Source organism: Sus scrofa, chromosome 10 (assembly GCF_000003025.6).
Source record: "Sus scrofa isolate TJ Tabasco breed Duroc chromosome 10, Sscrofa11.1, whole genome shotgun sequence".
NCBI classification, from domain to species: Eukaryota; Metazoa; Chordata; class Mammalia; order Artiodactyla; family Suidae; genus Sus; species Sus scrofa.
In genome coordinates, this window is record NC_010452.4 from 33,399,383 (window position 1) to 33,426,690 (window position 27,308).

General features: G+C 41.5%; 1 protein-coding gene across 1 annotated transcript; it reads left to right on the plus strand.

Annotated features, from left to right (window-relative positions):
• Positions 1 to 26,931, plus strand: SMU1 (DNA replication regulator and spliceosomal factor). Its single transcript, NM_001243898.1, is given in 12 exon segments — positions 1 to 63; positions 4,655 to 4,865; positions 6,178 to 6,330; positions 8,406 to 8,516; positions 12,561 to 12,689; positions 15,196 to 15,315; positions 16,561 to 16,677; positions 17,315 to 17,442; positions 18,300 to 18,426; positions 22,248 to 22,415; positions 24,251 to 24,403; positions 26,397 to 26,931. Coding segments are annotated over 12 exon segments (1,542 nt in total). The 5' UTR covers positions 1 to 37; the 3' UTR covers positions 26,496 to 26,931.

Sequence of the window (27,308 nt, forward strand, 5' to 3'; positions counted from 1 at the left end):
AGAGTGGAGTGAGGCCTGCGCTCAGGAAGCTAGAGCCATGTCGATCGAAATCGAGTCCTCGGAGTGAGTCCTGCAGTGGGAATGTTACCGAAGTGGCCGGGGCCGGGAGGCAGAGGGTTGCGGGGGTGGGAGTGGGAGGTGGTGGAAGCTGCTCGGGGGAGGCGTCCGAGAGGCTGGGGAGCGGAGGGGCATTTCCTTTCCTATAAAGAAGCTTTTGGGATCTGGCTACCTTGGAGGTGGACCTACAGAGAGGTAGCAGATGAGAAGCCCAAAGCCCTGTGGAAGGTGGCGCGGGGCTGGGGGAAGGAGACTCCTGGAAAACCTGAATTCTAGCCCTCGCCAACTTCTGCTGTACCTTGTAACTGAGCAAATTAGCCATCCTATTTGGATTCCGGTCTATCAGCACAAGGGGGCTGGGCTCGACGCCATCCATCTCTTCCCGTCCCCATCGAACACCGTGGTGGTTTCCTCCCTGTGCGTGCACCGTCCTTTGCTTTCTTCTGCACAGCTTTTGGTATCGTCACCGTTTTTCTGCCCATCCTACTAACCTGTATAGCTCCTAGGGACTCGTTTGCATTATAGTCCCAATTCCCAGCCCATCGTAAAGGCTCAATAATTGCTTTTAGAATGAATGAACGACTATTTTATCAGGTTCTGTCTGGCGCTGAATTTTATTTAGCGTGTGAGCTCTGTAGTCACAAAGGAGGGACAGAATTTGGAGATTGGGCAAGGAGAATGATAAATTTGGGAGAGAGGGGGACTAACGAATGATTGAAGAAAGTCTTCAGTAAACTTCTCCAGGACTCCATCCTCCACCTTGTTCTTGCCAACGCTTAGTAGTTAAGTCAGCAGACAACATTTGTGTCCTGAGTGTAAAGGAGAGGACTTGTCCTGAAGATCTGCCATAGGAGGAAGGGAGGTTTATTCATTTAGCAAATACTGAGATCTACTGTGTATATTTGTTCTAGCCCCTGGGACTGTAGTAGTGAACGAAACAGACAATAACCCTTGCTCTTAGGGAAAGTACATTGTGATGGGGAAGGCAGACAGCAGACAAAATCAGTAAGTAAGATAGCTTAGCAGATGGCTGTAAGTGTTGTGGAGAAAAATAAAGCAAAGATGGACAGTGAAGACAGTTATGGCAGGAGTTGGAAAGGAATCCACCCTTTGGGGCCTGAATAAAATCGGGCACTGACCATCCTCCCAGCCTTGGCTGCAGCATGTTTTTGTGATCAGTAATTGCTGCTATTTACTAAGTATTCTCTATGCTAGTTACACTATGTGTTGTAGTCAATCCCTTTGATCAATCCTACAGGGTAGGTATTTTTCTTAACAGATGAGGAAACAGGCAAAGAGATGTTAATTGACTTGTCTGCAAGTCACAGTTAGTGAAAGAACTCTGATTGAAATCCCAGCCTATCTCCAAAGCTTTTAGCTCTTTGTGTATTACATTGTGTTTGAAGGAAGTGAATTTGATTTTGGTTATATCAAATTTGAGTTCTTTGCAAGGATGGAGTCTCATATTAGGAGTGTAAGTGGAAGTGTCCTATGGAAGCCAGGGATTGAACCCGAGCCACAGCAGTGGCAACCCCAAATCCTTAGGCCATCAGGGAACTCCTGCAGGAACTGTTTTTAAGAGGGTATTTGGGGAGTTCCCGCTGTGGTACAACAGGATTGACATTGTCTCTGCAGCACCAGGACACAGGTTCAGTCTCCATCACAGTGGGTTAAAGGATCCCATTGCCATAGGTCACAGCTGCAGCTCCGATCTGATCCCTGATCTACAAACTCCATATGGCTCAGGGCCGCCAAAAATGATAAAAAAAAAAAAAAAAAAGGTGTTTGCTTTCCTGTCTGGGATGATGCTACCTGCCACACTGCCAGTTTGAATCTTTTTTTTTTTCCATTTACCTCTGTTACTTGGTCACATCCTCACGTAAAATGGACATAAGAGTAATGCCATCTTTATAGGTTTTTGTTTTGTTTTTTGCCTTTTGTGCTTTTAGGGCCCCAACAGCAGCAGCATTTGGAGGTTCCCAGGCTAGGGGTCTAATTGGAGCTACAGCTGCCAGCCTATACCACAGCCACAGCAACACCAGATCCGAGCTGCATCTGCGATCTACACCACAGCTCACGGCAACGCCGGATCATTAACCCACTGAGCAAGGCCAGGGATCGAACCTGCAACCTCCCGGATTCGTTTCCACTGTGCCATGACGGGAACTCTGGGTTTGTTTGTTTGTTTGTTTTTTTAAAGGCAGTACCTGTGACATATGGACATTCCTGGGCCGGGGATTGAATCCGAGCTGCAGCTGTGGCAACGCTGGATCCTTTAACCCACTGCACCAGGCCAGTGCTGCTGAAACAACCTGAGCTGCTGCAGTTGGATTCTTTTTTTTTTTTTTTTTCCTTTTTAGGGTGGAACCTGAGGCATATGGAAGTTCCCATGCTAGGGTCAAATTGGAGCTGTAGCCACCAGCCTACACCACAGCCACAGCCATGCCGGATCTGCGCCAAGTCTGTGACCTACACCATAGTCACAGCAACGCCAGATCTCCCACCCACTGATTGAGGCCAGAGATCTAACCTGCATCCTCATGAATACTAGTTGGGTTCGATTCCTCTGAGCCATGCTGGAACTCCTGCAGTTGTATTCTTAATCCACTGCACCACAGCAGGAACTCCCTCATAGGGTTGTTTTGAGGGTAAATGAATCCAAAATGCTTAGAATAGTCCCTGGTATATAGTAAACACATAATAAACATCAGTTGTTACTTTTTGATTATTGTTTCTCTCCTGGGAAAGAGAATTGATTAAATTACGATCTGAAACCCCTTCCAGTCAGGACAGTGTGACCCCCTATACAAGTGCTGTCAAGTAGAAATACAGTGTGAGCCACATAGGAGCTTTTAAGGCAAAAGAAAAAGTGTATCATAGCATTGTGCAGTGAACTTTTACTGTCTATGTGAACAAATTCAGCACCAGACTCCTTAATAGTAAGCCCAAGATCAAGGTTTAACTATATATATTTAACTATAAATGGCCTGTAAGTTTTCTGTCACATGCTGAAAATTGTTGCTTGTTCTCTCAGTATTTGGAAGTTGTTGGGCCTCTTGGGAAACTGAATCCACAGTGTTTTTATTTCACTTATCTTGAAAATTTCTTTCTTTGTGTGTTTGTGCTTTTTAGGACCAAAATCAGACTAGAACCATGAGGTTGCAGGTTCGATCCCTGGCCTTGATTAGTGGATTAAGGATCTGATGTTGCCTTGAGCTGTGGTGTAGGCCGGCACCTGTAGTTCTGATTTGACCCCTGGCTTGGGAACCTCCATGTGCTGCAAGTGCAGCCATGAAAAGCAAAAAAAAGGACTAGATCATCCAATTATTTAAGTATTTTGTGTCAATGACTAGGTTAGGTGTAAAATATTTTACTAAGGTGTCTAACAGTGTAATCATATGAATTAATAAGAAAATTCGGGAGTTCCCTTCATGACTCATCAGTTAACAAACCTGACTAGGATTTATGAGGATGCGGGTTTGATTCCTGGTCTCGATCAGTGGGTTAAGCGGCATTGCTGTGTACTCTGGTGTAAGTCACAGACGTGGCTCAGATCTGGCAACAGCTGTAGCTCCAATTTGAACCCCAGCCTGGGAACTTCCATGCCCCAGGTGTGGCCCTAAAAAACAAAAGAAAGAAAGAAAGAAATTTGACATAATGAAAAGATCCCTGGCCTTGAAAATAAGAGAATCTCCTTGGTACTGACTTCCTTTCTAGCTGACTGTGAGACATTGGGCAAATTATTCCCTTTTCCGAACCCTAGTTCTTATATTTCTGAGTTGGAGGTAGGACTGGATGATCCCCAAGGTCTCTTGTAACTTAGATTCTGTGATTTTTTTGGGGGAAAGTTTTACTCACATGATAAAGAAGTGGAAGGCAGAGCCTCCTTTCCTGCCTGCTTGCATTTCTCTCAAGCTTTTTATCTTTTTTTTTTTTTTTGTCTTTTTATAGCCACACTCGCAGCATATGGAGGTTCCCAGGCTAAGGGTCCATCGCAGCTGCAGCTGCCAGCCTGTGCCATAGCCACAGGAACTTGGGATTTGAGCCACATCTGCGAAGGCCAGATCTTTACCCCACTGAGCGAGGCCAGGGATTGAACCTGCATCACCATGGTCACTAGTCAGATTCGTTTCTGCTGAGCTATGGCAGGAACTCCACAAGCTCTTATCTTTTTTTTCTTTTTTGTCTTTTCAGGGCTGCACCCACAGCATATGGAGGTTCCCAGGCTAGGGGTTCAGTTGGAGCTGTAGCTGCTAGCCTATGCCAGAGCCACAGCAACTCAGTATCGAGCCATGTCTGCGACCTGCACCATAGCTCATAGCAATGCCGGATCCTTAACCCACTGAGTGAGGCCAGGGATCGAACCTGCAACCTCATGGTTCCCAGTAGGATTTGCTCACCATTGAGCCATGACTGGAACTCCCCATAAGTGTCTTATCTTAATAAATCTATTTCTTGCCTAAAAAAAGAAAAGAAAGGGAAAATAGGTAGTGAAGGGAGGATGTTTTGAGGAGAAATAAACTGTGGTGGGCTTTATTTTGTGGCCTCTTTAGTGAGTCAGGATCCCTGAGCTGAATGACTTGCTTTCTTCTTTCAGTGTGATCCGTCTTATCATGCAGTACCTAAAGGAGAACAGTTTACACCGGGCCTTAGCCACCTTACAGGAAGAGACTACTGTGTCTCTGAATACCGTGGACAGCATTGAGAGTTTTGTGGCTGACATAAATAGCGGCCATTGGGATACTGTTTTACAGGCTATACAGTCTCTGAAATTGCCAGACAAAACCCTCATTGACCTCTATGAACAGGTAAGAGTAGAGGTGATGATGCTGATCCCTGTCAGTTGATTTGTTGTGGGCTCCCTGGCTGGAAAGCATCTGTGAGCTTTCCGTCCAGCATTATAGAGCTATAACAGCCCTTAAAATTATACTGTCAAAGCTTGAGTGCTGCTCTGTATTTTTATCTCTTTTCTTGGAAAAGCCAAGATTTCTCTAAACTGAAATGATTTAAGTGACCATTAAATGAACTATTCTAGTATCAACCGTGCTGACACCAACTAGTATACTGCAATTTAGTTCTGACACCAACTACCCAGTTAGTGTAGACCCCGCAAGTTAAGGGCTCAGTCTTCCACGAGATTGTCTTTACTTTAGATACCAGCCACACGTTGGGATCTCGGGCCATCCACATTTCTGACCAACTGGCTACAAATTGGAGGGTCCCTATGACTCTCTCAGAATCCGTAATTCACCAGAATGACAACTCAGGAAGTCAGTGTACCGTTGATGCAGTTTTATTATCAAGGGGACAGATCAGGACCAGCTGAATGAAGAGACATGTAGGGTGAGGTTTGTGAGGATACTGAACCATATGGGATCAGGGATTGCCTCTCATCTGACACATCAAAGTATGCACCAACCAGGAAGCTCCATTGAGATTTTGGGGGGCTTTCACTCAGTCTCCCGTACCTCAACCCTCTCCAGCTGGCTCGAAGCATCAACCCTGCAATCACATGGTTGGTTTTTCTGGTAACCAGCCCCTATCCTGAGCCATCTCCTTAGCGCTAAGGTGTGATGCAGCTCATGAATAACAGATTCCTATCACTGGGGAAATTCCAAGGTTTTTAGAAGCTCTGTGCTGGGAAACCGAGATATAGATCATAAAATTATTTATTATACAACCCAACAGAGTGGACTTTCTGGAAATTAGAATGTAGTGTAGTTTGAAGGAAAAATAGGGAAGTGGGTTTGTTTCTTTTCACGCCACTGAAGTTTAATAATTCCCAAAAGAAAATTTTGGTAACTGGAGAAAGGTTTCTCTGCAGCTTATGGAGATGTTCCCATGTTTAGTTTACTTTAGCATCTGTATTTTCAATGAGAGCCTGCAGAAAGAGGAGATTGGTAGATTAAAAATGAAGGATAGACGTTAAAGGACTGAAGTTAGTACTTTATAATTACTTGAGTTGTCTACCTGAAACTGCTTGTGAAAAGGAGAAGGGACGTTTCCTGATTTTTGATTTGGAAATCACTTTGGCAGGCTATATCTGTGTCAGAAGCTGTGCTGAAAAAGAAATGTTACAGGAGAGTGTGTTGAAACAGTCATTTTCTTTGAATTATCCAGGTTGTTTTAGAATTGATAGAGCTCCGTGAATTGGGTGCTGCTAGATCTCTTCTGAGACAGACCGACCCAATGATCATGTTGAAACAGACACAGCCAGAGCGGTATATTCATCTGGAAAACCTCTTGGCCAGGTCTTATTTTGATCCTCGAGAGGTATGACTGTGGTAATGAAATGAAACCGTTGTTAACTTTGAAAACATTTAGTACTGTGGGTTTTTTTTTTTTTTTTTTTTTTTTTTTCTTTTTCCTTTTTTGGCTCCCCCATGGCATATGGAGTTCCTGGGCCAGGGATCATACCTGAGCTACAGTTGTGACCTATGCCACAACTGTGGCAATGCTGGATCCTTAACACGCTATGTTAAGGCTGGAAATCAGACCTGTATCCTGGAGCTGCAGCAGTACCACCGATCCCACCACTGATCCCATTGCACCCCAGCAGGAACTCCAGTGTAATCTTTTTTAAATCATTTTATTGGATACTTTTTGTGATTTTTTTTTTTATTAATTATTTTTATTTTTTCCATTATGGTTGCTTACTTTTTGTGATTTTGATTGAATTTTTGAAAATGGTACTTTTCTGTTGATTTACATTGGTTGGAATTTGCATATATTAAAGAGAATCATCTTGTTCAGTTCTCTCAGTATTTGAGGGCCTTCCCTCCCACATAGCCCATTTTATAGGATTATGTGTTGATTAGTAAGGATGCAGAAAGTTTCTTCTGGTGTCATTTCCACATTAGCTCCAGTACTTAACTGGCACTGAAGCCCTGCCTTACTGCTGGTATGTGCACTTTGAATTTTTGTCCTCCCTGACAATTGCAGTTTCCTTCCAGTTTTTTTAGTTCTTAAAAGCTTGTGTTTTGGATTCTCGGTTGATTATGCTTACTGTGTTAGAGCATGGTGGTTGATATTCTTTTATTTTCGTAAAACCATAACTAACTAACTAACTATATAGAGAGAGTTTCATTCTCACCCAACCTTTTACCAGAAGCTTGTCTAAACAGGAGGAAGAAGAGTTTACTACGCACTGGATAATGGGAAGTTAAGGTAAACTCAGAAACCATGAGGATAAAGGGAGGAGTTTAGATTTCCAGGACAGGATTTAAATTAGAGGTGATGAATAACTTCTGGGCTGAGTGTCATTTGACTGAAAGAAATTACTAAAGAATATAAAAGGGGAGTTCCCGTTGTGGCGCAGTGGTTAACAAATCTGACTAGGAACCATGAGGTGGCGGGTTCGATCCCTGCCCTTGCTCAGTGGGTTAACGATCCGGCGTTGCCGTGAGCTGTGGTGTAGGTTGCAGACGCGGCTCGGATCCCATGTTGCTGTGGCTCTGGCATAGGCTGGCGGCTATAGCTCTGATTGGACCCTTAGCCTGGGAACCTCCACATGCCGCAGGAGCGGCCCAAGAAATGGCAAAAAGACAAAAAAAAAAAAAAAAAAAAAAAAAAAAGAATATAAAAGAATCCTTGGCTGTACAGATTTTTCAAAAACTGGGAAAACAACTCTGGCTTTGATGTAGTTTACTTGGACTCTTTTCAGAAATAACAGTGTGGGTTGGCTGACCTCAGTTTTTTTTTTTTTTAATTACTTTTTAGAGCAGCATGTGCAGCATATGGAAGTTCCTAGGCTTGCGGTCCAATAGAAGCTGTAGCTGCCAACCTGTGCCACAGGCACAGCAGTGCAAGATCCAGGCCACATCTGTGACCTCCAGCACAGCTCATGGCAACACCAGGACCTTAACCCACTGAGCAAGGCTGGGGATTGAACCCATGTCCTCATAGATGCTAGTTGGGTTCATTATTGCTGTGCTCATATTTCTGAAATGCCTGTGGATAGTATTGAGAAGTTTTTTAGAAACTAACTGATTTAATTAATTCTTTGTTTAACTAGGTAGTTTCTTTTTATGTTTTCCTTTTTTGTTTGTTTTTTGTTTTTTTCTTTTTCATTTGTACTTGTTGCTTGTGGAAGTTCCCAGGCCAGGGATTAAATCCGAGCCGTAGCTGTGACCTACCGTGGATCCTTAACCCGCTACCCTGGGCCATTGATTGAACTTGTGCCACCGCAGAGACAATGCTGGATCCTTGACCTACTGTGCCACAGTGGGAACTACCTCTGTTTTCCTTTTTGAATGTTTCTGCTTAATTATTGTCACTTTTTAAAAAATAAGCACATTCGCATCTTTTGCCATTTCTTGGAAATGATGCTATTCCCTCTCCTTTTTCAGGCATACCCTGATGGAAGTAGCAAAGAGAAAAGAAGAGCGGCAATTGCCCAGGCCTTAGCTGGGGAAGTCAGCGTGGTACCTCCATCTCGTCTCATGGCGTTGCTGGGTCAGGTAATTAAAGTCTGTAAAACTGAGGTTACTCTGAACTCCTGGTAGTGTTTCCTATACATAGACTGTATGTATGGGCTAAAGAAATCAGACAGCCTAAGAATTGGGAACTACCTATGGAGCTGCTTATACCAGCAGTCATGTGTCCCACCCTCATCTTTCCTGGGGATGGCAGTATAGATTAGTGTTTAAGGGCGTACATACATTTTAGAGATAGAATTAGGGTAACCATGGAAGTTAATCATCCTGTCTGGTCTACTACTTTGAGAGTACTTTTGATCATCATGCCAGAACACTGTCTGAAACAAACACTGTCTGAAACAAGTTGGAGCAAATGTTTACCATAGTTAGAGTCTGAGCTCTCTCACTTACAGTTATGTGGTCTTGGGCACATTACCTAACTTTTCTGATCCCATTACTCATCTTGGTGTTGGAGTAAGGATTAAATGAGAATGAGATAAAATGCACTTAAAGCAACTATATATTGCCTGGCACCTTATAAACACTCAGTAAATTGGAACTGCTGGTGGGGTTTCTTTTTTTTTTTTTTTAGTAGTAGTTGTAGCATTACTAGCATTATTACTACTAGTAGTATTATTAGCATTACTAGTAGTACTACTAGCATAGTAGCAGCAGCAGCATTACTAGCATAGTAATACTACTAATAGTAGTATTACTAGCATTTATTAAAGCTACCTAGAGTAATAAATGTTTTATAAATAGCATAGGGCACAAGTGATTAATGGAGATACAGATAGACTCTGTGCACTAAATCTGCCTTTTGAAAAGGGCCAAAAAGCTATTCATTACAGGCTTGCAGAGATTCTGAAATTCAAAATTAAGCTGCTTTTTTTTTTTTTTTTTTTTTTTTTTTTTTGCCTTTTAGGGCTGTACCCGTGGCATATGGAGGTTCCCAGGCTAGGGATCAAATTGGAGCTGTAGCCACTGGCCTACGCCACAGCCATAGCAACGCAAGATCCTTAACCCACTGAGCGAGGCCAGGGATTGAACCTATATCCTCATGGATGCTAGTTGGGTTCGTTAACCACTGAGCCACAAGAAGAGCTCCTTAATTTACTTTTTATCAAAGTAAAAGATGTGTATAATTTAGTAGTACTTCAAGGCTTTCAGTGAAAAAATAGTCCCATCTGCCCTTCTCCACCTTCTTACTTTGCTACACTCATTTTTAATTCTCTTGGCATTTATCTCATAGCTGAATATCATGCTTATAATATCATATTGTGATTTAAAAAAATTTTTTTTCAGACAGTAGCTACTGGAAGATGATTTATCTCATACTTACTCACTACAACATGCATACATTCTTCCTCTAGATTTTCCGTATATTTATATCTTTAACATTTGGTTAAATCAGTTCAGTGTTTACATTATCATCTTTACATAAATATTGCTTATAGCCAAAAAATTGCTGGTGCTAAAAGCCACCTGAGGTTGGAGACCACTATTCAGAAATACTTACTGGGAAACAACAAGGAAATAGGACGGGCAATACTACTGTATAGCACAGGGAATGATATTTCCTATCTTATAATAAACTATGAACAGAATTGGAAAAAAATATGTGTGTGTGTGTATATGTATACACACACACTTATGTATATATGTGTGTGTGTGTATACATACATACATATATATATATATATATATAACCATATGTATATGGTTTTTTCAAGTTTTGAAAGTTTTTTCTCCCAGCATTGTCCCTATTTTCTTTGCGTTCCTTCCTTCCACCTGTTTGTTTTGGTGCCCATGTTTAGAAACTTTCCTCAGATCCCTGGCTGTTGGTTCATATTTAAGAGTAAAATTCTGAAAAGCTGGAAACTATGTGGAGGTAGGATGGGAGGAGGAGTTTGGGAAGTGATAGGATTGTTTGGGTGAAGATCCTTGTGTGTCCATATCTGTGGATATATTCTCTTGGACTGGTCAGCTTTTCCAGAGACTAGTCCACTAGTTTCCTGCCAGGGGGAGGTATGACCTGGGTCCTAGGAGCTAGAGGCTGGAAGATACAGGTGGGGTGGAAGGTAGAGAAATCTCGTTCAGCATACCAGCTTGCTCTGAATCCTTCTGCTTTCATGTAACTTCTTACCTGCACCCTGCCCCTCAGCTCTCCCTTGTTTTCCCAAGCCCAGGATCTCAACTTTTCCACAAAATGGGCCACCCAGCTTCTCTAGAGGCTGATGCCCAGGCTCGGGAGAGGTCATAGGTGCTAACTGTGCTCTATATAGATTGTATCATATCGTCATGCCTTGCCTCGTCCTTGAGGGGTGTGTGGTACCTTCAATTCCTAAGCCTTTTTAGGAATTTGTGGGGGTGGTTAGGCTTGCTGCTTGTGGCCTCCTCACCTTATGCAGTTAGGTTTTATTTTCTTAATTATTGCCACTTTAGTGGAGTTTATAAAGAGTGGAAATAAACTCTTGTGTTCTACCATAGTAATTGGTTAGGTATGAGGAATGAATGAGGCTTTTGTTCTTGGTTGCCCTTTTATTTATTTACTGGCTTTTTTGGTAGGTTGGTGGGGGAGGGGGGCTGCGCCTGAAGCATGTGGAAGTTCCCAGGCTAGGGGTTGAATTGAAGCTGCAGCTGCTGGCCTACGCCACAGCCACAGCAGTGTAGGATCCAAGCTGCATCTGCGGCCAGCAATGCTGGATCCTTAACCCACTGAGCAAGACCAGGGATTGAACCCTCATCCTCATGAATACTAATTGGGTTCATAACCTACTGAGCCACAGTGGGAACTCCTTGGTTGCCCTTTTAGAATTCTGACTGCAGTGACTTGGTAGAGAATATAAAAAGAAGGGTAGGTTTGTTAGGATGGGATTAGAGGTTGTGGATGAGGCATGCAGTCAGTTTTGGATGTACTAATTTTGAAGTTCCTATGGGAGCTTCCAGTATAGGTAATAGAAGATGGAGATGTCCAGTATAGGTACTGGGATTTGTGAATCTGAACCTCAACCTTAAGGTTTTGGCTAGGGCTATTATAGATTCAGAAATTGCAGTGGTAGAAGAAGCCACAGATGTAAATAAGATTACCTAGGAGAAGCAAATAGAATTAGAAAAGTAAAAAAGTGAGAAGGAAGCCATAGGGAATATTTAAAGTCAACAGGGCAAAGTGAGAAAGGAACAACCAGATAAAAAGGGAAGCCAAGAAGAATAGGGTTAGAAAACTAAGAGAGGATTTTCAAGAAGACCAGTGGGAAGTTCCCATTGTGGCTTAGTGGAAACCAACCCGACCAGTATCCATGAGGACTTGGGTTTGATCTCTGGCCTCACTCAGTGGGTTAAGGATCCGGTGTTGCCGTGAGCTGTGGTATAGGTCACAGATGCGGCTGGGATCCTGCATTGCTGTGGCTGTGGTGTAGGCCGGCAGCTATAGCTCCAATTAGACCCCAAGCCTGGAAACTTCCACATGCTATGTGGCCCTAAAAAAAAAGACAACAAGTGGTTATTATGATTGAGAGCAACCAAGAGCATGGAGGAGAGTAGGGTCAGAAAGGAGTCATTGGGATATCTGAGATGCACTTCCAATGGAAGGATGGGAACAGAAGCTCCGCTGTAGCAAGTTAGGGGTGAATTATCTGAAATGCTAACAGTAGATGTGTTTAGATGTTGGATTTCTGTTTTTCAAATTTTGTTTATAGTAAGAGTCACACTTGGCATTCCCTCATGGTTCAGCAGGTTAAGGATCTAGCATTGTCATTGCTGTGGCTCTGGTTACAGCTGTGGTGCAGGTTTGATCCTGGGCTAGGTAACTTCTCCATGCCATGAGTGCAGCCAAAAAAAGAATCACACCTATAAGAATATAAGTGTAGAAGTATGGACCTGTTGGCTCTCAGAGTCCCCTTCCACCCTGAGATCAACCTGTGTTCCTAGGACACAGAATATCTCAGATTATGTTGTGTTGAATGGCCAAAGATGGTTGGGTCTGGATGACTCACACTTTCCTGTGAACCTCATCCTTCAGCTGAACAGTCAGAACCAGATCTTAAAAGCATTCAAGTGGATTACTATATATTTCTTTCCTCATAGGCACTGAAGTGGCAGCAACACCAGGGATTGCTCCCTCCTGGCATGACCATAGATTTGTTCCGAGGCAAAGCAGCTGTCAAAGATGTGGAAGAAGAAAAGTTTCCTACACAGCTGAGCAGGCATATTAAGGTAGGATCCTTGGACACTCAGTCAGTCAGTAATCATTTGATGGAGACTCAACATATGCTCGCTCGGCCAGGCCCTATACCAGGAGCTTGAGTTGGGGAGCAGAACTCATTCTCCAGCTCTGACAACATTCAGGGTTGCTGCTAATGACCACTGAGGTACCCCTGTGGCCCAGCAGTGGGACACCTTGGATGAATAACCACATGGACATACTTTGGGCATCTGGCTGATTATCTGCCCTTTGGACTTCCTCCCAGGGATGGTGCATGTGAAAGAATGCTTGCCCTCTTTGTTAAGCCTCAGACTAAGAACTGTGTGTACTTTCTATACATTTGTCCTATTCAACATGAGTGCTTTTGCCTGCTGCATGTTAAGCAGAGTATCAGGCGTGTATTGTAGAGTGGGCTTGAGTGGTGTTTGAGGAAAATAATTTTATCATCTTAATGGCTGGTTCTTGGGTTTTTGTTTGTTTGTTTTTCTTCCCTGTGACTTTTTTAGGAAAAAACACAAGTAATTGTTGCAATTCCCAGAATTACAACCATATTTGCTACCCCAGCGTTTCCTGTATATTAAAGTTTCTCTCTGGGTTTGTGCTCTGAATTTATAAGATTTAAAAATATTTTTGGAGTTCCCGTCGTGGTGCAGTGGTTAACGAATCCGACTAGGAACCATGAGGTTGCAGGTTCGGTCCCTGCCCTTGCTCAGTGGGTTAATGATCTGGCGTTGCCGTGAACTGTGGTGTAGGTTGCAGACACGGCTCGGATCCTGCGTTGCTGTGGCTCTGGTGTAGGCCAGTGGCTACAGCTCCGATTCGACCCCTAGCCTGGGAACCTCCATATGCCGCGGGAGCGGCCCAAAGAAATAGCAAAAAGACAAAAAAAAAAAAAAAAAAAAAAAAAAAAAATTTCTTATTCTTCAAATCTTTGGCTTAATGTTTTGGATTTGTCTCTTCTGGATATATGTTCTGACTTGCATAGGAAGATATTTTTGAGCAGCACTTTTATATACTGTGGTTAAAGCCTTGAGACAAATAGAAATCCGTGATAATTATGCTGCTAGACTAAGTTTTCTGTTATAAACACTTCCTTTTTTGATAATTAAAAATGAAACTCATAGTAGAGATTTTCTCTGTTTTCTTGTGTTTAATGTTCCTAGTTTTCATCTATTATTGGAAATATCATTGCTGGTAAATGCTCAGGGTACATTTCCCAGGCAAACGGTCTATCAGCTCTAATTAGTTCCCCTAGAGTTAGTCAGCCAGACATTATCACTTGATAAGATGAAGATCATAAAAAGAAATGATGAAGGAGTTCCTATCATGGCTTAGCGGTGACGAATCAAACTACTATCCATGAGGGTGTGTGTTCGATCCCTGGCCTGCTCAGTGGCTTAAGGATTTGGTGTTGCTGTGGTGTAGGCTGGCAGCTCCAGCTCCAATTTGACCCCTAGCCTGGGAACTTCCAGATGCCACACCTACAGCCCTAAAAAGCAAAAGAAAGAAAAAAAAACCAAAACAAATGATGGAAAATTTGTTTACCAAATAGTGTAAGAAAATCCCTATTTATTTTTAAAAAGTGAATCCCCCCAGGTGCAAAAAACAGGGACATATGACATATTAAGTTGAGATGAAAGTCATGCTAACAGTGGCTGATTCTGGTTAAAAACTTGTTCTTGGAGTTCTGTTGTGGCTTAGCAGAAACAAATCTGACTGGTAACCTGGAGGATGCAGGTTTGATCCTCGGCCTCACTCAGTGGGTTAAGGATCTCGCATTGCCATGAGCTGTGGTGTAGGTCACAGACACAGCTCAGATCTGGCATTGCTATGACTGTGGCATAGGCTGGCGGCTACAACTCTGATTGGACCCCTAGCCTGGGAACTTCCATGTGCCGTGCACGATTGGCTCTAAAAAGACAAAACAGACAAACAAAACTTATTGTTTGAGTTAGGATTATTTGTTCTAAGTCCCTTGCTAAAGTGATTTTTTTGATTTTCATTGGAAATATTAACTTCATTTTAAAAAAATCAAAGGAGTTCCCATTGTGGCGCAGCAGAAACAATCCGACTAGGAACCATGAGGTCATGGGTTCGATCCTTGGCCTCGCTTAGTGGGTTAAGGATCAGCATTGCCATGAGCTGTGGTGTAGGTCGCAGTTGTGGCTCAGATTTGGCATTGCTGTGGCTCTGGCATAGGCCGGCAGCCACAGCTCCGTTTAGACCCCTAGCCTGGGAACCTCCATGTGCTGCAGATGCGGCCCTAAAAAGACAAAAGACCAAAAATTAAAAAAATGAAAACCAAACTAATTTCAGTAGAAATGCTAGGCATTAAACTGGTTGAAGAAAACATATCTGCCATCTCCCTGTCTCTGTGCACAGAAATACCCCTTCAAAACTCATATATAGGCTAGCTATGGCTTTATGCTAGGGCAGAGCTCTCAAAAGTTTAAAATGGGAATTGTTTTAAGATCACTAGATAAAAATATATCTGTTTCATTGTTTCGTTTGAAACAGTTTGGTCAGAAATCACATGTGGAGTGTGCTCGATTTTCTCCAGATGGTCAGTATCTGGTCACTGGGTCTGTTGATGGATTTATTGAAGTATGGAACTTTACAACTGGAAAAATCAGGAAGGTAAAGTATTTTAAGTATATAACTTTTCTAATGGGAGAATTATCTATTCTTGTTTTTAATTATCTGCTTTTTTTACACTTAAAATTTATTTTTTGAATGGGTAATATGTGTATCTGATAAAACATTTTTATAAAATAGAGGTTATTCATTTAAGAGTTTTGTTATCAAACCATTTAATTTCCTTTCTTGGTTCAGCCAGGGTTACCAGTTTCTTAAGTAATGTTTCTACAATATTCTAGGTATATGTAAAGCAATTGCTTATTGTTTCCAATTTAATCTTATTATAGCACTAATTGTGTTTCTCATTATGATTGAAGTTGAATTTTTTTTATATGTGAAAAGCCATCAGTATTTCCTACTATGTGAAGTCTTTTTATCCTTTGTCATTCCTCTTTTGGATTGCTTCTTACTGATTTGTAGGAGCTCTTCATAGTTTGAGGAAGTCAGCCTTTGTAACATGTATTGCAAATATTTTTCAATTTTGACTTTTGTCTTTTGACTTAGCATATGATTTTGCTTAGCAGTTTTTTGTATTGTTTATCCATCTTTTCTCCTATAGTTTCTTCTAGTACTTTTATGTTTCTTTTTATGTTTAATTTTAGATCTGTCTGGATTTGTTCAGGATAATAAAGTTGATGTAGATCCAACTTAACTTTTTCCCAGATAGCTGCTTGTTGACTAACCATGGATTCGAAAAGTAATCTTTATTATAAAGTACTAAATTCCACTCCCTGGGTAGTGGATTTATGCTTGAGTTTCACTTCCTACTTTATTTCTTTATAGACTTCCTGTAAAGCAGTCTCACTTTATAATTAGAAAAAATGAAGATGCTTTAATATGAACAATAATGGATGATACAAAAAATAACAGATTAGTCAATACATGGTTTTAGGAAAGTTAGCTGGCAGTAAGGAAAAAACAGTTTCTTGCATCATACCCATAAAATAAATAAATTTAGATTTATTAAAGATGCAAAATATGAAACTGTAGGGGAATTTTGCTTAGAAAGGATAAGTAAAAGATATAGGCTATTATGTTTGTATTTTTTTGCAGTATTTATTTGAATTGTGTAAAGAAGTTATTCCCTGCATTATCAGTTGTTCTTTAGGACAGTGTACATGACACTACTATTTGCCTGGGAGATTTAGACTTGGCACAATCCAGTATCCTGAGTTTGTAGCAACCTGGGGTAACTGGCATTTTTGTGTAATTTGATAACTAACTGCTTATCCTTGTTTCCTTTAGGATCTTAAGTACCAGGCCCAGGATAACTTTATGATGATGGATGATGCTGTCCTCTGCATGTGCTTCAGCAGAGATACAGAAATGTTAGCAACTGGTGCCCAAGATGGAAAAATCAAGGTGTGAATTAGTGGCAGGAATTCTTGTATGTAGACATTTTGAAAGTTCTCTAATTAGTTAGTGTCCTGCATATGTTTTCAGCTTAATGAAAGCTACTCATTATTGAGCATCAGCTTCATGACAGTCACTTTACATTTTCTTTTTTAATCCCAATAATAATTCTGCCTATGGAAGGCCCTAATTGCTTTAAGGTCAATGATTGGTAAGTGATAAATCTAGGACTTCAGTCCAGATCTGCTCATGCTCCTGTGCCACCATGGCTCACTTTATATGATGTGTTGTGCTTTGGGATTTTTAGGGGGTGGGATGGTCTGTAGGTGATTAGCAGCTGTTAGCTGTGGTTTGTATTTAATTGCTAGTAAAATGCCCTGCACTAGATAAAATACAGAAATGGTCTCTGCTAAATGAACTTGAGTCTAAATTTTTGTTTTAATAATTTAAAAGGAAAGAGGTTTATGTTTCAAAGGATTCAAGTTATCATTGTACTGTGTGAACCAGACATAACATATTCAGCTATTACCATGCATTTTTAGTGCTGTTTTTAGTGCATTAGTGAGCATTGCATCTTGTTTGGCTCTGCAGGGTAGAGTGGAACGCTCTTTTACAATTTTATTATTATTCTTTTTTTTTTATAAAGGTATGGAAGATTCAGAGTGGACAGTGTTTAAGGAGATTTGAAAGGGCACACAGTAAAGGTGTCACATGTCTAAGCTTTTCTAAGGATAGCAGTCAGATCCTCAGTGCTTCTTTTGACCAGACAATTAGGTAAGTAAGAATCCCCAAACTGGCCTCACTTGGGGCTGATATGATAAAGCCCCAGAAAGAGGTACTATTGATTCCTTATGTTTTCAAAGGATGCTTATATGGAGAGTGAGGTGCATGAGAGCTCATTTTTCCAAAGTACAGCTGACACAGTGCTATTGTTTTGTCCATTTGGGTCTTTACCCAGACGAGAGATTAGAAAGGGATTATAACAGTGTTTCATGTTTTTCGAAGGTGGTCTGTGGGCCCACCAGCATCAGGGTTGCCTTAGAGAATGTGACAAATACAGATTCCTGGGACCCAGCTGAGACCTAGAAGTCTGTTGCTAAACAGAATCTTGTGGTATTATTGCCATATTTTCTTTCAGTCTCTGGGCAAAGTGGTTTTTTAAAATATGCTTTTTTTTTTTGGGCTGCACCTAAGGCATGTGGAAGTTCCTAGGCCAGGGATTGAACATGCACCATAGTGGTGACCCAGGCTACTGTAGCCGGATCCTTAACCCGCTCCATACCACAAGGGAACTCCTGTGCCAGGCTTTTGATTATTTGACATACTGAAAATAATACTACATACATAATTGTATGGCCCTCTTTCTTCACTTAATATAATAGCATTGAGGAGTTCCCTTGTGGCATAGTGGGTTAAGGATCTGGCATTATCACTACAGTGGCTCAGGTCACTGCTGTGGCGTGGGTTTGATCCCCAGCTTGGGAATTTCCATATGCCATTGGATGTGGCCAAAAACAGACAAAATTATAGCATGCACTTCTATAATTCAATTAAAATTCTTTCAACACTTGGTCCCAATCATAACATATGAAATGTTAATTGTTCTTTTCATTTGCTTTTATTTGTGATAGAATTCATGGTTTAAAATCTGGAAAAACCCTGAAGGAGTTTCGTGGCCATTCCTCCTTTGTTAACGAAGCAACGTTTACACAGGATGGGCACTATATTATTAGTGCATCTTCTGATGGCACTGTAAAGGTTAAGTATTTGCAACTGGTTTATTTTGGGGTATCTATTCCATTTTTGCCCTTTGAGGAGTTTTCGGTGGTCATAATGGTTGTAATTGTGGTGGATAAAACTCTTTATTAGGTATTTTAGCCAAGAGTCTGTAACAGTAATAATAGTCTGTGGCTGATTCCTATTGGCCTAGGGACCTCAAATCTCAAACCTACAAAGTCAAACCTACAGGTGCTGTCATGTGTATGAAAAGAGGAAAGGTGTGGCGTTCTAAACTTAAATCAGCTCACATTTATAGTGGTTAAATTCTGTCTTGCCATAAGTATGGTCAGCCCACAACAGTCAAATTCATGAAGGCTCAGTGGTTGAATAAATTCTGTTTTATTGCATAGGCACCCCCTCCCCACCTTTTGGGCCTTTCAGCAGCGTTTATTGAGGAGCAAGAGGAGTGTAGAGTAGACTAAGTCCTTTCTCAGAGTGTAGAGTAGAGCTAAGTCCTTTCTTAATTTGTTGCCTTCAGCTCTCAGCTAAAAGTTAGGGATCTTCAGTACCTTAAAGTTTTATTTTTTCAAAGAGGGCCACATTTTCTGGAAAAGATGGGAAATCCAAATAGAAAATCACTGGAAATTTTTGAGACATTCCATTTACATTCTGGACCTGCTTTTAAATTGCCTTGTGCGGAGTTCCTGTTGTGGCTCAGCGGAAACAAATCTAACTAGTATCCTGAGGTCTAGTTCAATCCCTGGCCTTGCTCAGTGGGTTAAGGATCCAGTGTTGCTGTGAGCTGTGGTGTAGGTCACAGACATGGCTTAGATTTGGCATTGCTGTGACTGTGGTGTAGGCCAGCGGCGGCAGCTCTGATGGACCCCTAACCTGGGAACCTCTGTATGCTGAGGATGTGGCCCTAAAAAAAAAGACCAGGAGTTCCCGTCATGACGTAGTGGTTAACGAATCCGACTGGGAACCATGAGGTTGCGGGTTCGGTCCCTGCCCTTGCTCAGTGGGTTAACGATCCGGCGTTGCCATGAGCTGTGGTGTAGGTCGCAGACGTGGCTCGGATCTGTGTTGCTGTGGCTCTGATGTAGGCTGGTGGCTACAGCTCTGATTAGACCCCTAGCCTGGGAATCTCCATATGCCGTGAGAGCGGCCCAAAGAAATAGCAAAAAGACCAAAAAAAAAAAAAAAAAAAAAGACCCCCCCCCAAAAAAAAAACACAAAAAAAACCCCTACTTTATGCAAGTAAGTGTTCTTTTGCTGAAGATTTAAATATTCTAATACAAATTCCCTAACAGTCAGAACACCTTCTGAGATGGCTTGTTCTGGCTTGGGAATTGAACCAGAAGACTGAAGGTAGGGGATATATTCTTCCTCAGGATAGACCAGAAAATACACAGAGCTCTTAGTGCTTCAGTAATGGAACTTGCCCTCTTGTGCTGTGTATGTGGGCCTCACAACCTTAAAATGCCACTGGGGTTGTGGCTTTTGTAGGTATCTTTGTTTTGTGGTCTTTCCCTTTTAGTTCTACAAAGAGTAGGATAAAGCAGCTCACTGACTTTAAAAATTTTTTTTTATTATAGTTGATTAACAATGTTCTGAAAGTCCTTTTTTTTTTTTTATTTTTTATTTATTTATTTACTTTTTAAGAGCCATACCCGTGGCATATGGAGGTTCCCAGGCTGAGGGTCAGATAGGAACTAAAGCTGCTGGCCTACACCACAGCCACAGCAACACCAGACCTGAGCCATATCTTTGACCCATATCACAGCTCATGGCAACGCTAGATCCTTAACCCACTGAGCGGGGCCAGGGATCAAACCTGTGTCCTCGTGGATACTAGTTGGATTTGTTTCTGCTGCTCCACAGTGGGAACTCCTGCCATATTCTAAAAACTCTTGATCTCTGAAATGTTCCTTTCTCTCCTAGGCAGATGGGCTTTGGAGGGGAGATTGGGGCAGATAATACAGTATTTAAGAAAATAAGCACTGGGACAACTGATGGGGCCGCTATTTCTTCCTACTTGTAGCTGTTTATTCAACATCTCTTTTCTGTTAGGATCCATTGCAGGAACAGAAGAAACACAGCATAGTCTATGCCTTTGAGGTTTTTATACCTCATTAAGTGAGTGGTGTCCAGACAATAGTTGATCTCTCCCTTCTCTAAGCACATCTCACTTTTTTTTTTTTCCTTCATCTTTTTAGAGCTGCACCCGAGGCATACGGAGGTTCTCAGGCTAGACGTCGAATCAGAGCTACAGCTGCGGGCCTACACCACAGTCACAGCAATGCAGGATCTAAGCCATGTATGAGATCTACACCACAGCTCACGGCAGCACTGTATCCTTAACCCACTGAGCAAGGTCGGGGACCGAACCTGAGTCCTCATGGATGCTAATTGGATTTGTTAACCAGTGAGCCACGACGGGAACTCCCACATCTTACATTTTCATAACTGTGATGTTTATTTGTGCCCTTCAGTTCTTAATAGCTTGAAGGGCAAGATGAAAAGCATTAGGGTAGAGAACTATTAGTACAAGAGATCTTGGACTGGGAGGGCAAATACAGTTGGCCAAGAGTAGCTTCCACTTCATGTATCCTCGTGTATGTGTGTTTAACATTGTGGCTTCCATTCAGTTAAGTCTCAGTATAAGATGAGAGTCGTTTGTGGAGCTTTTAAAAAATGCACAAAACTACATCTCACCTGAGGATCTACCAAATCTGAATCTTAGCATAGGGCCCTGAGCATGTAAATCTAAAAAACCATTTGATTTTGGTTCCAGGTAAGGGTAGCTTTTGATTGTTTATGACAGTAGCAGTGTTGACACATAGCTAATTTTAAAGTACATAAGCTTGTCAGCCAAGGAAAATTTTGTAGGAAAAGATCATAGATTTTAAAAGGGTTTTATTATTTTACATTGTTTATACCAGTTAATCAGCATATAGGGGAGTCCCGCAGGATTTGGAAGTTCCTGGGCCAGGGATCAAACCTGCACCACATCCTACTGTATATAGCACAGGGAACTATATCCAGTCTCTTGTGATAGAACATAATGGAAGGTAATATGAGAAAAAGTGTGTGTGTGTGTGTGTGTGTGTGTGTGTGTGTGTGTGTGTGTGTGTGTGTATGTGTATGACTGGGTCACTTTGCTGTATAGCAGAAATTGACAAAACATTGTAAATAAACTATAATTTACTTTGTTTTTTTGTTTGTTTTTGCTTTTTAGGGCCACACCCACAGCATATGGAAGTTCCCAGGCTAGGGGTTGAATTGAAGCTGTAGCTGCTGGCCTATGCCAGGGCACAGCATCACCAGATCCGGGCTGTGTCTGCAACCTGTACTGCTCCACTGAGCCACTCTGGACCAACTTTGTTTTTTTGTTGTTTGTTTTTTTTTTCAGGGCCACACCAGAGGCATATGGAGGTTCCCAGGCTAGGAGCCAAATCGGAGCTGTAGTCACTGGCCTGTACCACAGCCACAGAAACTCTAGACCTGAGCCTTGTCTGTGACCTACACCACAGCTCATGGCAATACTAGATCCTTAACCCACTGAGTGAGGCCAGGGACTGAACCTGCATCCTCATGGATAGTAGTCAGATTCGTTTCTGCTGAGCCATGAAGGGAACTCCATAATTAAAAAAAATTTAAAAAACAGCCGACTAAACAAAACCACCTCAGCAGTGACCTGAGCCACTTATGTGTATGATAGTGCTAGGTATTTGGACTTTAAGAAGCTTTTTCTCTTGAGTCAATTTTTTTCTTTTTTAGTAACTTAATTTTCAGCCCTGAAACTTTAGAGATTGTAAACCTCCCCCAAAATATTTATGCCTTGAACTTTTGTATTGTAGATCTGGAACATGAAAACCACAGAATGTTCCAATACCTTTAAATCCTTGGGCAGCACTGCAGGGACCGACATCACTGTTAACAGCGTGATCCTTCTTCCTAAAAACCCAGAACACTTTGTGGTTTGCAACAGATCTAACACAGTGGTCATCATGAACATGCAGGGACAGGTGAGTGCTCAGAAAATGCCTTTGCTCAGGTCCTGTGGGCGGTTCCCAAATCAGAATGTCTTGGTCCTGGCACTTCTAAGTAACCGAATATGGTTTTATCCTTTTACAAACCGTACATACTGTATTTGTTTATAAGACGTGGTTAAGTTCTGTGTCTACAAAATATCTCTTTGGCATCTCAGAAATTATTTCCTTTCCCCAGGGTGTTTGTGTAGTGTGATCTTTCTTTTGCATCCTTTGGATAAATAACACTGATCTGTCTTTAAGCCTATTTGAGAAGCTCACTGAAGATTTTAAGATAAAACAGTCTGTGCGTGAGTGAGGGAGATGGATTACCATCTTGGGACATCTCCTAGCTTCCTATGGTCTAAGGTGGAACTCCAGTAGGAAAAGAGTGATAGTGTTTTCATGATGTATATTTGTAATCAGGACACCTGCTGGTTCCCAAGAAACATCACTTTTGTAGCACCAGGGACATTAGGAGCATCGAGCTTGAGGTCTCAAGCCCTGGGGATGTGTTGTGATGCTACTGAAATGTTGGCCTGAGCACTTGGGGATCCTGCTGAGCTTGGAGAACACCAAGGGGCTGGTGTATGGAACTCTCTTGCTTGAGACCTTATAAATGATAAATTGGTGTCCTAGAACTTGTGGTTGAGATGGCTGGTCTGCAGTATCTGCTGGGACAGTGCCTAATACCATGGCTGCCCACTTCCTAGTTTTCTGTTTGATTTTTTAAAAACGTAAATCTGAAAAAGAATGCATATGTGTATATGTATAACTGAATCACTTTGCTTTACAGCTGAAACTAACACAATGTTATAAAGCAACTATATTCCAATTTAAAAAGAACCTTTGAAAACATTTCTTTAGATTTACAAAGAAGTTGCAAAAACAGGTTGGAGAGTTCCTATACACCCTTTCCCTGTATCCTCCAAGGATAACATCTTACATAACCACTGTACAGTTATCCAAACCAGGAAATTTAAATCAACTCTACTTCAATTTAAAAGTAAATAAAGACTAACCCCCCCCCCGGGAAATTGACATCAGTACAATACTATTAATATTAAATACAAACCTTATTTAGATTTTTACTAGTTTTTACATGCTTTCATTTTTGAGGCAGGGCATGAATAGTTCTGTGAAATTTCGTCTCATATGATTTGTGTAACCACCACCACAATTAAGAAACGGAACTGTTTCATCACCCCCAAAGAAACTCCCTTGTGCTATACTTTTATAGTTAAACCCTTCCCGTGCAGCCCCAACCTCTGGCAACCACTAATCTGTTTTCCATTATTTTTTCATTTTGAGAATAGTAAGTAAATGGGATCATGCAATATGTAATCTTTTTAACCTTTTGAGATTGATTTCTCTTCACTTGATTTATGATGATTTTAATGGTATTTAAAATAGAGCAGGGTCTTGGAGACAAGGGTTCCATCATGAATGGGGAGGGCATCTGTCTCATTCTTTTAGAGGAAAATGGGGAGTGTGGGTCCACAGAGCATGGACAGCCAGTGGAATATTGATTTAGGAAATTGTAGTAATGAATTTGCTTCAAGTTAAAATGGCTCAATAGACTAAAGAGCAGGATTGGTGACTTGGGACATGTCAATTGTAAATTTCTCTTTGTCACTAACTTTAGATAGCTTATCCTTTGAATATTTAGAGGCAGGAGCATTTAGCACATGGTGAGTGGGATTGGTAACCTAATTATAAATGACAGTAAACCAAAGTACAAAGTAATAAAAAGATACCCATTTAAACTGCTGCAGTAGAACTCTTACTAATCCAGATGTCTTATTTTCACCTTGGGCTGTGTTATGATCTAGATTGTCAGAAGCTTCAGCTCTGGTAAGAGAGAAGGAGGTGACTTTGTTTGCTGTGCCCTCTCTCCCCGTGGTGAATGGATCTACTGTGTAGGGGAGGACTTTGTGCTCTACTGTTTCAGCACAGTCACTGGCAAACTGGAGAGAACTTTGACAGTAAGTATTACTGACTTAAGGCCATCTATAGAAATTATATTCATGCTTGTATCTTTCTGAACTCTGAAGTAAACCTTTTCTAGACTGCTATTAGTGTGAACCTTGATATAAAAAATGTAAGACTAGGGAGTTCCCGTCGTGGTGCAGTGGTTAACGAATCCGACTAGGAACCATGAGGTTGCGGGTTCGGTCCCTGCCCTTGCTCAGTGGGTTAACGATCTGGCATTGCCTTGAGCTGTGGTGTAGGTTGCAGATGCGGCTCGGATCCTGCGTTGCTGTGGCTCTGGCATAGGCTGGCAGCTGCAGCTCCGATTGGACCCCTAGCCTGGGAACCTCCATATGCCGTGGCAGCGGCCCAAGAAATAGCAAAAAAAAAAAAACCCAAAAAACAAAACAAAACAAAAAAAACAAAAACAAAAAATGTAAGACTGGGAGTTCCTGTGGTGGCTCAGTGGTTAACGAATCTGACTAGGAACCATGAGGTTGCAGGTTTGATCCCTGGCCTTGCTCAGTGGGTTAAGGATCCAGCGTTGCCATGAGCTGTGATGTACTTTGCAGATGTGGCTCGGATCCTGTGTTGCTGTGGCTCTGGTGTAGGCCAGCGGCTACAGCTCCAATTCAACCCCTAGCCTGGGAACCTCCGTATGCCACGGGAGTGGCCCAAGAAATGGCAAAAAAAGTAAGACTGTTACCACTAAATAAAACAAAGGGCCCATAAGTAGTTGCATTGAATTACCTCTTATTATCAGGAAGTCATCCTTTAGTTGAGCCCTCAGCTTCAGCTTCAGGTGGTAGGATGGGTGTACATAAAGCAGAGAACAAAGGGAAACATGCCTGTCTGGCCAGCTGGATTAGTCAGACCTTCCCTAGAGTGATTGGGGGGTGGCAGATATTGCTGGTCTTCTCCATGTCTTTCAAAGGCAGGTTACTTGTATATTATCCTATCAAACTGATTATGATGTTTTTAAGCAACTCTGTTTTGGGTTTTTTGTTTGTTTTTTGCCGTATTAGTGGCATATGGAAATTCCTGTAACCAGAGCCACAGCAGTGACAATGCTGGACCCTCAACTTGCTGAGCTACAGGGAATTCCAGCAGCTCTGTGTCTTAAAGAGTTAGTACAAGGAGTAATGAATGCGATCTGCTATAACAAATAATCTTCAAATCTTAGTGGCCTGAGTTTATTTCTTATGTCACAATGTGATATAAGTTGCATTGTCTTACGTCTTTTAGCTGTGCCAGTTGGAATATGTGGCCTCTAAGATCTTAGGAGAAAAGATAGCTGGGGGGTATACTGGATGTTTTGAAGACCTACATCTGGAGATGGTTTATATTACATTGTTCCTCATTCTTTTTTTTTGGTTAGAATTCAATCACATGTCCATAGCCCAGATGCAAGGGGCGAAGGGGATGGGGTAGGGAAAATGTAGTTGTCTGGGGTCCAGGCAGAAGAAGTGGTCTGGTGAATGTATGAAAAATTACACACATTTCTCTGTTAGAGAATAATCTCTGGTCTCAGATTATTATTGAGTGACCTTTTGGTACACCTGCTCTGTGAAGCCTCTAGTACAGATGAAAGATGTGAGCAAAGCAAGATGAGGTAGATAGAGTGTCCTCTAGCTAAGGGGCCTGGAAAATACTGAGTTCACTGAATTGAAGGAATTGTTTGGTCTCGGCCATTGTCTTGGCTTAGTATTTACAGAATGTTGATGATGACCAGGATCAGCTGTAGTGCAGAAGTGATTCGGCACAAAGTGTTGTTCACACATTATGAAGAGCAGTAGTACAGAAAATATGATCAGCGGCGTGATCGCTCCTTTGAATATTTGATTTGTGTGTATGTCTAGCCCTCTTTGAGGCTGCCTTAGGCTCGATTCCTTTGATGAAAAGTAGAAGCTTCACTCTTCTTTCCTCCCAGTGGCTCTGGAAGCTTCTTCAGAGTGATCTGTTGTAGACATATATACTCTAACCCTGTGCTTTACCTATTTATTCCAGGTTCATGAGAAGGATGTGATTGGGATCGCACATCACCCTCATCAGAACCTGATTGCTACATACAGTGAAGATGGACTCCTAAAGCTCTGGAAACCCTAAATCAGATATTCTTTTCTTTTTAAATTAGCTTGAAAGCATGTACTTAATGAAGACATAGTCATGTGTTGCCTTTTTTTTTTTTTTTTTTTTTTTAAGGCCAGCTTTTCTAAGCAGATTGGATTGAGAATAAGAATTTTGCAAAAATTCATGTTTAAGTTGCAGTTATCCTTTTTAAAGTATATTTTTAGGGTATTCGCCTGTTTCTAACTGGGGCAGTCACTTAATATTTTCAGGAATCTTTTATCTAGAGCGTGAAATACTGATATTTCTAGGAAAACACTCTCATCCTTTGATTATTTGAAATGCTGATTAAAACCAGCCTCCTGTAGTAAAACTTGTAAATAAGGAATTAAGGAACTGTCGCCAATTAAGTAGCTGTTTACTGTTCCATCTTTTTTTTTTTTTTTTTAAGATGTTAATAAACTTTACACCTTTCTGGAGGCTTTGCTTTTAAATGTAAATAAGTGTTCGTCTAGTCAGCATATTTACTTAGACTCAAATGAAGAGGGTGGAACACGTTATTATCTCCGAATCTCTAGTATAGCAGGAAGTCAATTCCTGGGTAGAAGGACAGAGTGAATGTAAAAAGATGAGGATCTTATGTCACTGCGCTCACCCAGGCACTCATTCTTCTTAGCTGAGCATTCTCCATGTGTTTTGGCCAGCTCTAGGGAATGTTATGAATAGAACTAGCTCCAGGGTCCATTGTAAGGATTCACTTTTGCCGTATCCTATTTGTATGTGAAGGAGGGTTTTGGCATTGAAAATGTTCTGTTCTGAAGAAAAATTGGAAAAGGACCTGAGATTTAGCCA